We start from the raw sequence: 15,224 nt of genomic DNA on the forward strand, positions 1-15,224 counted from the left end.
CTCAGTAAGTAATACACTTTATTGAAGTATATATTATTGGTTATATATTAACACACGAACATAACACATGAATTCATACTTGATATTGATTCTTCTTCTTCTCATTATTATTGCTATTTGCCCTCTTTGATCGCATCTCTGACCCCCTGAACATATATGAAGACTCACCTAAACTCATGATTTGATTCTTCACTGTTGCTCTGCTTTGCATGTTAGCTTTTTGAAACCTGAGAATTACATGTAGAGAAATCACAGGAAACATGCCCCCCCCCCCAGGCTAAAGTGCTGCAGGTGGAGTGTGGCCGAGTCACATGTTGGAGTGCAGAACACACGTGAGGAGAGGAAATAAACCTGAGTCGTCAGGCTTGAAGGTACAAAGACAACGAGGGGAACCCAGAGTACATACACAGGGGGAGAGATGATAATGGGGCACAGGTGACACTAATTAGGGATGGTTACGCAGGTGGGGGTCAATCAAGGGGCAGGAAGTGCTGACACTGAAATGAGAGATGAAGTGAGTAACCAAATGAAAAAGGAATAACAGAATGATAACAGAACCTTCACTTGCTGGCTAGGACCTTACTAATATTTGAATAGTCTGAAACCCAAGACTTTCAAAACCCCTGTCCCGGACCCTGCCGTGTTACTATGGTTACTACCAGCCTGTCACTCATTATTTTCAGGGGGGGGGGGGCAGTGAGGTTTTCCTCCTGCCTTCACAAGCTTTACTAAAGTATTTATCGTCTGGATAAAGCAAAAAGACGTCCTTACTCTGCAATACAACACGTCTTTTTTTAAATCTACCCTAAGCCTGAAATCGGGTCCTTCTTTGAGCGAGGGGCCTTTTCATTCATGTCTCTGTGGATCAAGCTCCCCCCCCCCCCCCCCCCCCCCCCTCAGAGTGCGGCTGCTATCAACGGCTGATGGCCTTGAGTTTGACACCTGTGCTTTAGAAACCTGTTTACGAGGGCCTCACAGCAAAGTACAGTACAGTATTTGCTCCGGAGGCTGGAAAGTGTTCTGAAATAATAAATACACGAATAACCAGACTGAGAGGTTTTCAGGAATGTTTGCTTCAGTCTTTAGGGGCTGGAAGAGAAGAAACAGCATACAAAGAGACGGAGCGAGACACAGCGCCACATCAGAGCTGCACCTGCAGGACCAGGACCAGGACCAGGACCTCAAGAGAACCATCAGCTGCCCCAGAGAACCATCAGCTGCCCCAGAGAACCATCAGCTGCCCCAGACCTCCAGACGGTGAGCCTCCAGTTCTTATTCTCTCCTCAGGGTCCTGCAGCCCCGTCAGGAAGCCTCCTGTGACTCGGTGCAGGGACCAGTCCCCTCAGAAACACAGAATCCTGAAGAGAGGTCCGTGTGAATGCTGAATGCTGAATGCTGAATGCTGAGCTTTCTGAGTAACGTACGGGGAGCAGGTAGCAGCTGAAGTCTTAACCGTTCCTCCATTGACTTCTGTAGTGAAATGTTGAAGAATTATGATGAATATTATTCATAGCATTCCTAACTGAGATGAACGTTTTGATGTTTGAACCGAGTCTGTGGGTTGAACAGGTCCAGAAAGTAATAACGCACCTTTGGAAAACAAAGACAAAACTGCACTCCTTATTCAAATGATTTGAAGATCTTGGTTACTTTCATAGCGCTCCAGCTTATTTCTGATCTTTGAATGATTCCTTATTCTGCACTAAATAGCTGTGACAGTGTTTAATAACCCCCCCAGGATCAGACCCTCCTCTAACCTTCCTGTTGGGCTCATTATGACAGTGTGCAGCTCTCTCTATTCCCGTTGTATCTCCTCATGGCCTTCGGGTTTGACCAACTCAGATGGAAAGAGTTGGATGATAATAGTGAAGCTGAGGGAAATGATTTCCAGATATGTGTTCAGTTAAAAACCACCAGTACGTCTTCTTATCTCAATGTCTCAGTTTTGCTCACAGCCTCTTTGCATCACTAAAGTGGTGACATCAGGGAATCAGTCAGGGAGCATTTGACGGGTTTAGAGAACATTGTTTTGAATCTTCAGGAAGTGTATGAACCACTTCCTGCCGAGGACCCTTCATTGTGTACGCTGTTAATGTGTGTTATCGTGCGTTAACCCGGTGTTTGTGCCTCTTCCTCTGTGCAGAGTCATGAAGCTGCTCCTCCTGCTGGCAGGTAAGCAGCATCGCAGGCTTCACTGTGACTAACAACATGTGTTTGAAAGGCATTATGAATGCATTTCAAAGTCAAGTCCTCTGTGCATAGAGTCACTGCGAGTGTGTAATAGCCCCGCACTACTCTACTGTCTTCTTTGTGCAAATAAACAAAGATAATGTTTGAATGATAGACTTTTAAAACATGAGCTCATCCATGAAATCAATATAACTCTGAACGGCTCTTATTCAACATTTTGATGGCTTCAGTTAATGAGGGGGTTAGCCTTCAACCACTTGTATTTATGAATGGCACAGAACCCAGATACCCTGTATACATTCACCCTGAAGGAGCACATGTTTTACAGAATAAATAAGTATATCATTATTCACTCATTGCACTGATGAGTGTCACTTCAAGTCAGAGGAGAGACTTCAGGGAACGATGAGTGTTCAGGTTGTTCCTGATGGATGTGTTTCTCCTGGAACTCCTGCAGTTGCTGCCAGCCAGATGGAGCTCTCTGCCTCTTGGGTCACTCTGAATGCTCCTGGTGGAAACATCAACATCAGCACCATGCCCATCACTTTCTATGGAAAAACATACACAATGTTAGACGTGAGTACAATGAACCCCTGCCTGTGTTCCCTGTGATCATCCAGCACACACACTGACTGCTGATGACTGGTATTATTACACATATAGATATTACACATAACTCACTGTTTAATGTTATAACTCAATATTTAATATGTTATAACTCACTGTTTAATATTTAATAACTCACTGTTTAATGTGTAATAACTCACTGTTTAATATGTTATAACTCACTGTTTAATATGTTATAACTCACTGTTTAATATGTTATAACTCACTGTTTAATGTTATAACTCAATATTTAATATGTAATAACTCACTGTTTAATGTTTTATTAATAATTACTAACTCACAGTCCTCAGAATCAGTCCCTAGTGATTTTGTCTTGATCTTATTTATATATAGATGTAAGCGGTTTGTTACCTTTCAGCGTGTCAGCCTGTAAATATGGGAGCAAATGAATAATGACATGTTGCTAAAGGCAGAGAATGAATTGAGTATTACACACAAAGTTTAAAGTGTGTGCTTTTTGTGCCAGCTGTTATTTTGGGTATTATAAAAGTTTCCCCTCGTATTATTCAATATCAGACGCACTGAGACAGGCTTGGTCCCAGAATGCATCACTGTGAGTCTGGTCCGGAGCTGGAAAGTGAGCGTAACATTTCCCTCTGGGGTCTATGGGGTCTATGGGGTCTATGGGGTCTGGTCTATGGAGGTCTATGGGGTCTATGGGGTCTATGGGGTCTATGGAGGTCTATGGGGTCTATGGGGTCTATGGGGTCTATGGTGTCTATGGGGTCTATGGGGTCTATGGGGTCTATGGGGTCTATGGAGGTCTATGGGTCTATGGGGTCTATGGGGTCTATGGTGTCTATGGGGTCTATGGGGTCTATGGAGGTCTATGGGGTCTATGGGGTCTATGGAGTCTATGGGGTCTATGGGGTATATGGAGGTCTATGGGTCTATGGGGTCTATGGGGTCTATGGGGTCAGGCACTGATCAGATCAGTTCAATGGAGTGGGGACAGATCATTACTAGAGCCAACAGGAAGTGGTTTGGAGCAGCTGGACGCGTCTCTTTGATTCCACATGTGTCTCTGTATGAAAGGAGACATAAAGACTTGTTGGACAGTGGCTTGTAGAAAGGTTTTTTCCAAAGTGAGAGAAATGTTTTGATCTCATAATTGATCCTATCCTTTTTCTCCGTAGCTCAAAGCACACCTTGCAGCTCAGACATTTGAGGAGATGAGACGATGCTGTTTTGGAGCGAAAGCCTTCATATTGTAGTTCCTTCATGAATGCTGTCTTTTTGTTTTTGCAGGTGAAGATCGGCAATAAGGTTGAAGTTTGTTTCAAAAATGACCAATCTGAGGACGACACTGACTGTATGATGACCAACGACGGGGTGGCTTCAGACAATCTGGAATACACTATAAAAACACAGTCAGTTACCCCTGACCCTTCTCTTGTTAACATCAACACCCAGTCACAGGGTGACATTTTTTTAAAGTTCAAAAGTGGTGCTACAAATGATGTGAGTCCTGATCCGATCCCTGTTACACACTGACTGGCTGTCCAGCTGTTTGTACAAAATGAACATTTCAAAGACATTGTGTGGCAAAGACAACTTCAAATCAAAGTTTATTTGTAAAATGTTGGAAGCATTTCCTAATATTTCTCTCTCTGTTCCTGCTTTCAGGTTGTTTGGGCATTCTACAATTATGGTTTACAAGCTGCTTGCGCGATATATTATGATGCTGGCCGTCCGTTTTCTGCTAGTTTAGTAAGTATGACATGAGGCTGTTACCTAACCCTAACCCTTCAGCCTCACCGATGTTTAGAGTTACCATTTGTCAGGTCCCGATACCAATGCAATGTGCTCCTGTTTGTTTCTGTGTGCCAGGGAAACTCATATCCTAAATGCTTTCTGTTGGAAAGCTGCTGTCTTCCAGCCTTCCTCACACTCACTCTGAAAGAGAACTGATCCCTGAGAAGACTTCTGTACCCTAACCACCCTGAGAAATGAGAACTGAGGCTGTGTGTGATCCATTATTCCTTTGTATCACTATCAGACATCATTCATATGAATACAGAACCAGCTTTTAGTTCAGCATGGATAGGTGAATGGAGAAGATACAGTGCAGTCTGTTTGCTCCTCTCAGCCTCTCCTTTGAAAACTCTCTTCTTATTTTCACTTCTAAACAGAGATAGGTGTCAGAAATAATGTCATACACAGCCTTAGAGTTTCAGGAAGCAGAAGTCACTCAGCATCATGTGTTAGCATGAAGACAAAGAGAGTTCTTATCAGTGACACATGTAGCTGCTAGCATGCAGAGCTAACGGGGGCAGGCTGGACTCACAGCACCAGGGGCTGGTGGTTCTGCTCCTTCCTGCCCTCAAGTGGACAAAGGAGTTCATTAGAAATATCAATCTGGAATAATGAAGGAGCTCACCACTGCTCTCACTGTTACTTCATGTCCTAACATCGGAGGAAATATATCAGAAGTGGCATCTATAGAACGCTTTCATTCATGTGTACAGTGTTGAGGTTACCTTTGTTTTCACTGATTGTATTTACTTGTTATTTTAAATGTGTTTTTAAGGTTCAAACATCTGTCCAGGGACTACAGATGTAAAAGAGCCTCTTGGCTAACTCTTTTACAGAAATGGTTCTTAGTGTGCAATGTCCCTGTTAAATACATAATATACATACAAATACATTCTGTTTAATCCTTTACTAGAACATTTCTACAACAGTCGGTGGCACAGTGATGGTGACCTGGCAGCCTCATGATTTGACTCCAGGAACATATACTTTTCAAGACCTGAGTGGATGCAGAGGCTCAGGTAAGCTGGTCTGGGGGTTCCCACAGAAAGGGATCCTCTAAGTTAAATGTTTCCCTATCTTAAATTCTGCCTGTAGTTACTGAAGTGTAATATCATTACCTCCATTCTCCTCCAAGGTGGCGCTGTAATGCCGGGTTCAGAGATGCCTAATTTAGGGCCCTGCTCTACTGGAGTCTGTTCTCTGTCTGCAGTCATCTCTAATGTCACTGCATGTGGGCCCGAGGAGGTTTGCCAAGCGGACAACACGTAAATATGTGCTCTTTATATCAGGAATAAAGGTCTGACTGATTTGAATAAAGTGTCCCATGTGATCGAACCCTCCATGAGAGAGTGAGGATATTATCCACCTGAGGATTATTGCAGTTATTGATGAATCTGTTCCTATTTCTATTACCCCTTTCCACCAAAGCAGTTCCAGAGTCAGTTCAGAGCTAGTGCCCGATAGCTCTCCAGTCCTTTCATTGTTTCCATGAGCAAAACTGGTTCGTGTTAGGAACCAGAGCACTGCTGAACTGGAACCAAGAACCAGATCTGTGTGGAGGCTGGGTCAGATCACTAGAGCCGTAGAGATACGTTCGCTCTCACGGCCCGTTTTGAGGAGCAGCACGACCCGTTCTCCTGTTGTTTTCATACCAGCTTTCAGGTGTGATCACTACATACTGTAGGCTACACAAGTTTTCATATCAGCTTTCAGGTGTGATCACTACATACTGCAGGCTACACAAGTTTTCATATCAGCTTTCAGGTGTGATCACTACATACTGCAGGCTACACAAGTTTTCATATCAGATCACAAGTGAAATCCTATTGAAAGAGCGCCGGTAGAAAACGGAAAATGACTCAATGATAGCAACATGTACTCATACAAAGCATTTATGGTGAATAATTAAAACGCCGTAACCATCTAATGTTCATATCATGTGTTATATATTTTAAATACGTTTAATTTAGTTTGTTGGCTCTTAATCTGGTTATTGCTTCTTCAGACTGGCTATGCTAACATCATCCATATGATACAGGGAAACGTTTGGCAGTTAACGTCAAACATTGTACATTAAAACTGAACAAAATATGAATCACTGGGGAAATCTGCATCTGTTGCTTTAGTGACAGTCAGCAGTGAATTACTGACTGTCACTAAAGCAACGGTGAATGCCTCTGAATCCTAGTGGGAACAGTTCAACCTGGATCTGAAGAAGAGCAACAAGAGCACAGCTCCAATGCAGCCCGCCATTGTTGTAGTTTTTGCCTAAGCTGGCTTTGCTGAAAAATAAAGGGACGTAAACAGTGCTGTCAAATGAACAGGTCATTGGTCCAACATTGAGAACCAACCGTCCGAACTAACACGGTTCTCATTTCAGTGGAAAGGGGTTTTAAGTCCATCCATTATTGTTTCTGATCAGCTGGAGAATGGTTCAGTCTATAAATCCTAAAAAACGTTCTCCACTTATTTCCCATTGCACTTGTTTGACATGGTGGGCCTCATGACGGACACTTTATGAAAAGAGATCCAGATGGATGCACAGCGTCTCGGTGTGTGTGCAGTGTTCCTATAAAGTGATCCTTTGACTTATCCTCCATGCTTTACACATGTTTCAATCCTCCCAGGCGAGCTCCATCAGTGTTGTAGTGTTGCGTCCATAAATCAGACCAAACCGCAGATATCCGGGTTGTCCCAAGTAGAGTTGAGCTGCAACATTACCCATAATGCAACATATTGCCATTTCTACACTGTAGCTTTGTTCATATGACAATAAAACCTTTGAATTGAATGTTGAATTGAATGTCCATCAGGTGCGCTGAGGCTCCTGAGGCTCCTAAGGCTCCGGTGGTGTGCACGGTGACGGGCTCCACGGTGATCGGTTTCCACGGAGCAGTGCACTCTGTCCAGGATCGCTGTGCCTACAGTCTGATGGAGCCTGAAGGCAGCGCCAGCTTCAACCTCATGGCCGCTTTCAGGGAGCGCCGGCGTACAGATGTTCCTCTTCTGGACCACCTGATCCTGTCGCTGCCAGGTGTGACCATGTATCTGGAGCAAGGAGGAAGAGTTCGGGTGAGGAAGAGCAGGGCACAGGGTGGGGGGGGGGGGGTTGATCACTTTGTGTTGCTGTATTTAATGTTCACTCACTTTGTAGAGCAGCACCAAATAGAAAAACTACATTCATTCTAAAAACCTGTGTGTGTGTGTGTGTGTGTGTGTGTGTGTGTGTGTGTGTGTGTGTGTGTGTGTGTGTGTGTGTGTGTGTGTGTGTGTGTGTGTGTGTGTGTAGGTTGGTGATGAAGCTCTGGAGCTCAACAGCACGGCTCAGCAGCATCACGGCGTGGAGCTCTCCAAGGACCAGGCTGGAGTCACTGCTAAGTTACCCAACTCCAACATGACTCTCTATTTTGATGGCAACACTGCACATGTGTCAGGTACTGAGCAATGAGCACGAGAAGTGGCTGCTTCATTTCCCATCGACAGGGATTCTTAGAGATTTCTAATCTGAACAAGTCACAGTTCCCAGCTAGCATGACGCTAACAGAAATATTCTATAATTTACCTGTCTGAGGAATCGACCTCAGTTTAGAAAGAAGGCCCATCTGAAGGGTCTTACATGTAATGACACTCAATATCAGTCAGGGCATTTAAACACATTTAGTGGTATTGCATTTTCAATCATGTTAACATATATCTTGAACTTTATTGATTTGTCTTTATTGTCTCCTCACATCCACCAGGAATTGAAGCTATGGAGGGTTTGTGTGGCAGCCCGTTAAACTCCACCTGGACCACTACCCCGATAGCAGAGAAGTCCTCTTCCTTCAGCCCCCCCGGGTACCCCTTACTCTGACTGATATCAGCTGTTTATAATGATATGATCCTCTTCCCTCAGACCCCCCGGGTACCCCTTAGTCTGACTGATATCAGCTGTTTATAATGATATGGTCCTCTGTCTTCAGACCCCCCGGGTACCCCTTAGTCTGACTGATATCAGCTGTTTATAATGATATGGTCCTCTTCCTTCAGACCCCCCGGGTACCCCTTAGTCTGACTGATATCAGCTGTTTATAATGATATGGTCCTCTTCCTTCAGACCCCCCGGGTACCCCTTAGTCTGACTGATATCAGCTGTTTATAATGATATGGTCCTCTTCCTTCAGCCCCCCCGGTACCCCTTAGTCTGTCTGATATCAGCTGTTTCTAATGATATGGTCCTCTTCCTTCAGACCCCCCGGGTACCCCTTAGTCTGACTGATATCAGCTGTTTCTAATGATATGGTCCTCTTCCTTCAGACCCCCCGGGTACCCCTTAGTCTGACTGATATCAGCTGTTTATATTGATATGGTCCTCTGTCTTCAGACCCCCCGGGTACCCCTTAGTCTGACTGATATCAGCTGTTTCTAATGATATGGTCCTCTTCCTTCAGACCCCCCGGGTACCCCTTAGTCTGACTGATATCAGCTGTTTATAATGATATGGTCCTCTTCCTTCAGCCCCCCCGGGTACCCCTTAGTCTGACTGATATCAGCTGTTTATATTGATATGGTCCTCTGTCTTCAGACCCCCCGGGTACCCCTTAGTCTGACTGATATCAGCTGTTTCTAATGATATGGTCCTCTTCCTTCAGACCCCCCGGGTACCCCTTAGTCTGACTGATATCAGCTGTTTATAATGATGCGTTATAGGTTTAAAATGTGATGTTTGTCTCCCTCTAGCTGTGAGATTCAGCAACAAGACACCATCGACAGCTCCATCAACTGCAACAGCTCAACTGACCAGTAAGATCTGAGCCATAAAGACACTAAACACTTACACATTCATCCTGTAAAGCACGGTCACATGAGCAGGGATGTTTCTGGAAGGTGAACTCACGTAACACTGTTCAGAGCACTGACCCCCCCCATCTTCCCCTCTGAACAGCTGTAATCTCATGAGGCAGCCTCCCTTCTCCGCCTGTCACGAGCACACCGACCCAGAGCCGTTCATCAGCGCCTGCACACACACTCTGTGCAGATACCCGTCAGTGGATGGGGTCGACTGCCACTTTTTGGAGGCTTACGCCAAGGCCTGCAGCCTGGAAGCCAACGTGACCCTGGAGGACTGGAGGTCAACTTCTGGCTGCTGTAAGACCCTCTTTCAACTCACTTTTAATATTGTCAGAGGGGTGCTATGATCAGCAAAAGGGACCTTTACAAATAGTTAAAGCATTCACACTGAAGAATTACATGTAAGCAGAATTCTAATGTTCGTTCCTAATGTTTTTCATCTATTATATGCTGGTCTTTGAGAATTGTTATCATCTACTCCTCATGTCTTATGCTGTGTTGTGGTGAGGCATCTTTGTGACGCCCGCTTGGGAAGGTGCTTTATAATTATAGCTCTTTACTATGTCTAACTTTTACTGTGTGTGTGTGTGTGTGTGTATGTATGTGTATGTGTGTGCAGCCCCCCCCCCTCTCTGTCAGCAGCCCTGCAGTGATCATGAGTTCTGTGGAGCAGAGATGTGGTCGTCGTCTCGCTGCTTCTGTCGGGCTGGGTTCGCCTCCAAGTACAGAGCCACCAAGTCTTTAGGTACGGAGCTGGAAGAGAGGCGCTCCTGAACGCATCACATGTTCTTTAAGACCCTTAGTTACTGATAACATCGCTGACATTATCCTCCCAGTATATTTCATCCTGACCAGAGCTACGGAATATGCTAGAACTGAACAGAAGAGCATGTATGATGATACACCTAAAGGATGCACATAGACTTTAGTTATCCAAACATCTGGCAGCTGTTTGTCTCTTTGGCAGAAAAACATATTTTTGAATTTAATTAGAAACGGTTGTTGCCTGGATCATATCCCAGAATAAGATAACTCTGGCAGAGTCCATGTTGAAGTGTGGGTGTGTTGAAGTGTCGGTTTGTCATTGAAGTGTGGGTGTGTCGTTGAAGTGTCGGTGTGTCGTTGAAGTGTCGGTGTGTCGTTGAAGTGTGGGTGTGTCGTTGAAGTGTGGGTGTGTCGTTGAAGTGTCGTTGTGTTGCAGGCGATCCCACGGTCTGCAGGCAGGACTCGGCCTCTGTGGTTCTGGCTGGATGTCTGCTGGACGACAAAGGCATCGACTTCTCCACCTTACAGCTCAAAGACCCCAGCTGCAAGGGCCACATGGACCCCCAGAGCCACCTGGTGACCTTCAGCTTCGACAGCAGCGCCCCCTGCGGGACGGAGGTCATGGTGCGTGGTTATCACTTCCTCTAGACTCATGGCGGGTTATTTTCAGAGCGTCTTTGGGCAAACGAGAAGCATTTAAAGCTGCTTTAACTGAGTCCTGTTGGTTATTGACACCTGCAGCACTCAGAAGAGCTGGAAGATGGTTCTGCCTCTTTATGATCGATGGAAGGGAAGGCACAGGCTTCAGTCACCCTGTTTAACTTGAATACTTAAATACTGGGAGAGCATCTCCTCTAGTTCCCTTTATTGATTATAGACCATGTGATTTATGACCTGGATGGTTTGGATCACTTTCTGATTTGAACAAAGCGTCCCATGTGATCGAACCCTCCATGAGAGAGTGAGGATATTATCCACCTGAGGATTATTGCAGTTATTGATGAATCTGTTCCTATTTCTATTACCCCTTTCCACCAAAGCAGTTCCAGGGTCAGTTCAGAGCTAGTGCCCGATAGCTCACCAGTCCTTTCATTGTAGAGCAAAACTGGTTCGTATTAGGAACCAGAGCACTGCTGAACTGGAACCAAGAACCAGATCTGTGTGGAGGCTGGGTCAGATCACTAGAGCCGTGTGATTTATGACCTGGATGGTTTGGACTGTGAACTCCAACACTGACCGCTCTCTGTCAGGATGGAACCGTCAGCAGTGAGCACTGGAATAATGTGGCCGCGGCCGTTAAATTAACTCACTTTCTGTCACATTGCAGAGAAACAACAGCCAGATCGTCTACAAGAACTCCATCAGGTCCTCGAACAGCTCATCAGGCGGAGTCATCACCCGCAGCGACCAGTTCCAGATCGACTTCTCCTGCAAGTACACACAGCCAGAGGTCAGGAGTGTGTCCTTCAGGATCAAAGACAGGTGAGCGTCACCTGGTCCTTAATGTACCACAGCTCCAAGCGTCACACTGCTAAACTGTGTGTGTGTGTGTGTGTGTGTGTGTGTGTGTGTGTGTAGCTCTGTGGTGCAGCAGCTTGTATCTGGAGTGTGGAACTACACTCTGACGATGAAAGCCTTCAGTGACGCCGGCCTCCTGCAGCCGGTCGGCCCGAACACGGAGATCCTGCTGAATCAGAAGGTCTGGCTGCAGCTGGAGGCGGGGGGGCTGGACTCCAACATGGTCGCCATGGTGACAGACTCCTGCTGGGCAACCAATCAGGCGTCACCTGACAGTAATCTGCGATATGACCTCATCATCAACGGGTGAGGAAATAAACTCTGAGACTGTTAGAACAGAATAAACTCTGACTGTTAGAACAGCATAAACTCTGAGACTTCATCTTGTGTATTTCCTGTCTCCGGGCAGATGTCCGAACCCTGCTGATGATACGGTGCAGATGCAGGGAAATGGACAGGGAACGTCCAGCGTTTTCTCCTTCAACATGTTCGAGTTCTCTGGAGCAAGCAGGGAAATCTACCTGCACTGCAAACTGGAGCTGTGCCCCACACAGGGCCAGGCCTGCGCTCCGGTAAGTTCTAATACACCTCAAGTAAAAGTACTCCTTATTCATGGTATTATATTACAAAAAAAAAGCTAACGTTAGGCTATAAAGGAACTTCAGCACGGTCACATGACTTCACGTCACCACCGCTAAGCTAAAGGAGGCTAATGTTGGGCTATAAAGGAACTTCAGCACGGTCACATGACTTCAAGTCACCACCGCTAAGCTAAAGGAGGCTAATGTTGGGCTATAAAGGAACTACAGCACGGTCACATGACTTCAAGTCACCACCGCTAAGCTAAAGGCGGCTAATGTCAGTGTATTTCATTAATTATTAACGGTCAACTATAGTTGGAATAATGTTTACAGTGGGACCCAATGAGTGGGGTTTAAAGTGAAAGCTAACTTCCTGTCTGTGAGGCTAATTTCCTGTCTGTGAAGCTAACTTCCTGTCTGTCTACAGAGCTGTGGGGGGGGTGCTCGCAGGAGGCGTAGATCTGCTAGATTTGCAGAAGGAAACGCTGCCCTCATCACGATGGCCTGGAGTAATTAAAGAGCCTTACATGGTACGACCTTCATTCATTTGAACTAATGACATCCTTGTTGAATGACTCCTATATAAATCATGACTCATCAGTTGTCCTGCTTGTTTCCTCAGATGATTCCCGACTTTGTCTCGATTAAAAAAAGCGGAAATCTCCAGAAAACGGATCATCTTGGTCTGAGATTATTCCTGATGATTCCAGTTATTCTGAGATGTAACTTCTTTATGGTGAAAAATAATCAAAAGGGTTTAGAGGGTTTGTTCTCGTATATATGATTTCTGCTTATATGTATTAATGACTTTGTATTATTAAATGTGCCCGGCCTGAAGCAGAGTTAGCTCAAGAAGGGAAACACTGAAGGGAAGGATTGAAATGTGGATTATCAAGTTAATGAAGTTAAAAGCTGTATTTCTCAGACCTGTGGGACCAATATTATGACTTTATTCTGCCCTTGCGTATGCATCGCACTGCATAGCTTAACAGATAGCGAACAAAGACTCAGAAGACAGTTGTTGAGTTGACCATTTACTGAGGCTTGATATTGTAAAACTGCAAGAATAAACAGAAAAATACAACACAAGTTACACAATTGAAATAATACATGTGCAACATAATGCAAATAGAGTGCAGTATAATCAACAGCCTATGCTAAGAATGAGCTATGTCCGTTAGCTTAGCAGCTAGTTAGCTTATCTTAAACATTGAAACTACACAATCAATTAAACTACATTTTAGAAACACATAACTTGGCACACAGGTAAGTTTGTATACTTACAGACAGATCTACTCCAAGGATTAAAACAAAATGATCTGTGGCATAGAACTGAGCTACGATGTGCTCTGCATGGCTTTGCTGTGTAAACTAAACACAAGGAGAGTCGCGCTATTTGGTGCCTTAAAGCTACAGTACCGACTTTTGTCAGAACACTCCCCGCTTGGTAAATCTTTTTACCACTATTTACATCTCTTTACCCTTGGTATCAGTAACACCACATCGCTGATGGGCCTAAGATACTCTTTAGCTGTCCCTTGACCTAAGGTCTTCACCATGACCTTTCGCACCTTGCAGTCCGAACTTGGAATGGCCTTTACTATCAGACCAAGAGGCCAGTCATTACGTTGTGCTTGAACGTCCTTTAACAAAACAACGTCACCGTCCTGGAGATTAGGCTGCTCCTCAGTCCACTTCCTCCGAGGCTGAAGAGTTGCCAGATACTCCTGCTTCCACCGTTTCCAGAAGGAGTTCGCCAAGCTCTGGACCTGGCGCCACTGTACCTTACATAGGTGATCCAGTTCAAAGTCCCCCGGGGGTGTGGGTGTCACACTCGCCTTCTGGGTTAGAAGAGTAGCAGGTGAGAGTATCTCAGGAAGGTCTGTATCATAAGAGATGGGAACCAGAGGCCTGGCGTTCATGATGGCCATAACTTCAGCCATTAAAGTGGCCAGGACTTCATGGGTCAGTTTATCCTTATTCTTCAACAGCAGTGCATCAAGGACCCGTCGAGCCACACCAATCATCCTCTCCCAAGCTCCACCCATATGTGAGGAATGAGGTGCGTTAAATATCCATGTACAACCATGGTCTTGCAGATAGTCCTTGATCTCAGGATCGTCCGTGTTTATCTGAAGCTCTCTGCATGCTCCAATAAAGTTTGTGCCTCTGTCTGACCTGAGGTGTTTGACAGGTCCACGAATCGACAGGAAGCGCCTCAAGGCATTAATGAAACTTGAGGTGGACATGGTTTCAATAACCTCCAAGTGAACAGCTCTCATACTGAGACATGTGAAAATGACTGCCCATCTTTTACTCAGCAGCACCACCTCTTGTGCGACGAGTTATCACACTCCATGGACCAAAGACATCAAGCCCTACATGTGTAAAAGGTGGATCCATGGACAGTCTGTCAGCAGGCAGATCGGACATTTTCTGAACCTCAAACTTGCCTCTCAACTTCCTGCAGATGACACATTTGAATATTATACTCGAAATGAGCCTCTTCCCTCCTACTATCCAGACACCGGCAGTGCGCAGTGCGCCCTCTGTTAAATGGCGACCTTGGTGAGCTGCTTGATCATGATAGTGTCGGACTAAGAGAGTGGCAACATGATGACTGGCTGGCAGGATGAGTGGATGTTTCTCTTGGTCTTCCAATTGGGCTTTATGGATGCGACCCCCAACTCTCAGCAATCCATCCTTGTCAAGAAATGGGTCCAGTTTCACAAGAGAGCTGTGGCTATGAACATTAATGCCCTGAGTTGCGCAGTCCACCTCGTTCTTGTAAACATCCTGCTGCACTGCCTTCAAGATGATTGTTTTGGCCTGAGAGAGCTCTGAGGTGTGTGACTGTTTGCAGTGATGCCATCCATTGCACTCTACAGTGTGAGACTTGCTGGAATAGGACTTGGCTACATGAATGAGTGTTGCCATACCTCTTACTAGAGCCTTCCA

At 45.3% G+C, this 15,224-nt stretch overlaps 2 protein-coding genes and 1 long non-coding RNA gene across 3 annotated transcripts; 2 read left to right on the forward strand and 1 right to left on the reverse strand.

The window, feature by feature from the left end:
• Nucleotides 1–1,247: 1,247 nt before the first annotated feature.
• LOC117488220 lies at nt 1,248–2,757 on the forward strand. Its single transcript, XR_004556514.1, has 3 exons — nt 1,248–1,257; nt 2,144–2,172; nt 2,648–2,757. It is a non-coding gene; the product is annotated as an uncharacterized LOC117488220 (long non-coding RNA).
• Nucleotides 2,758–5,515: 2,758 nt separating this feature from the next.
• Nucleotides 5,516–12,783, forward strand: LOC117488208 (IgGFc-binding protein-like). Its single transcript, XM_034137009.1, has 13 exons — nt 5,516–5,591; nt 5,708–5,837; nt 7,386–7,644; nt 7,862–8,006; nt 8,313–8,409; nt 9,292–9,354; nt 9,497–9,699; nt 10,022–10,147; nt 10,604–10,791; nt 11,495–11,649; nt 11,746–11,991; nt 12,095–12,257; nt 12,694–12,783. Exons 1-13 carry the CDS (start codon nt 5,516–5,518, stop codon nt 12,781–12,783), a joined length of 1,941 nt encoding a protein of 646 aa, XP_033992900.1.
• Nucleotides 12,784–13,718: 935 nt separating this feature from the next.
• On the reverse strand, nt 13,719–14,528 carry LOC117488190. The gene has a single exon (XM_034136990.1). The coding sequence runs from the start codon at nt 14,513–14,515 to the stop codon at nt 13,730–13,732; it is 786 nt and encodes a 261-aa protein (XP_033992881.1). The 5' UTR covers nt 14,516–14,528; the 3' UTR covers nt 13,719–13,729.
• Between the last annotated feature and the right edge of the window lie 696 nt (nt 14,529–15,224).

This window comes from Trematomus bernacchii, unplaced genomic scaffold (genome assembly GCF_902827165.1).
Source record: "Trematomus bernacchii unplaced genomic scaffold, fTreBer1.1, whole genome shotgun sequence".
NCBI lineage: Eukaryota > Metazoa > Chordata > Actinopteri > Perciformes > Nototheniidae > Trematomus > Trematomus bernacchii.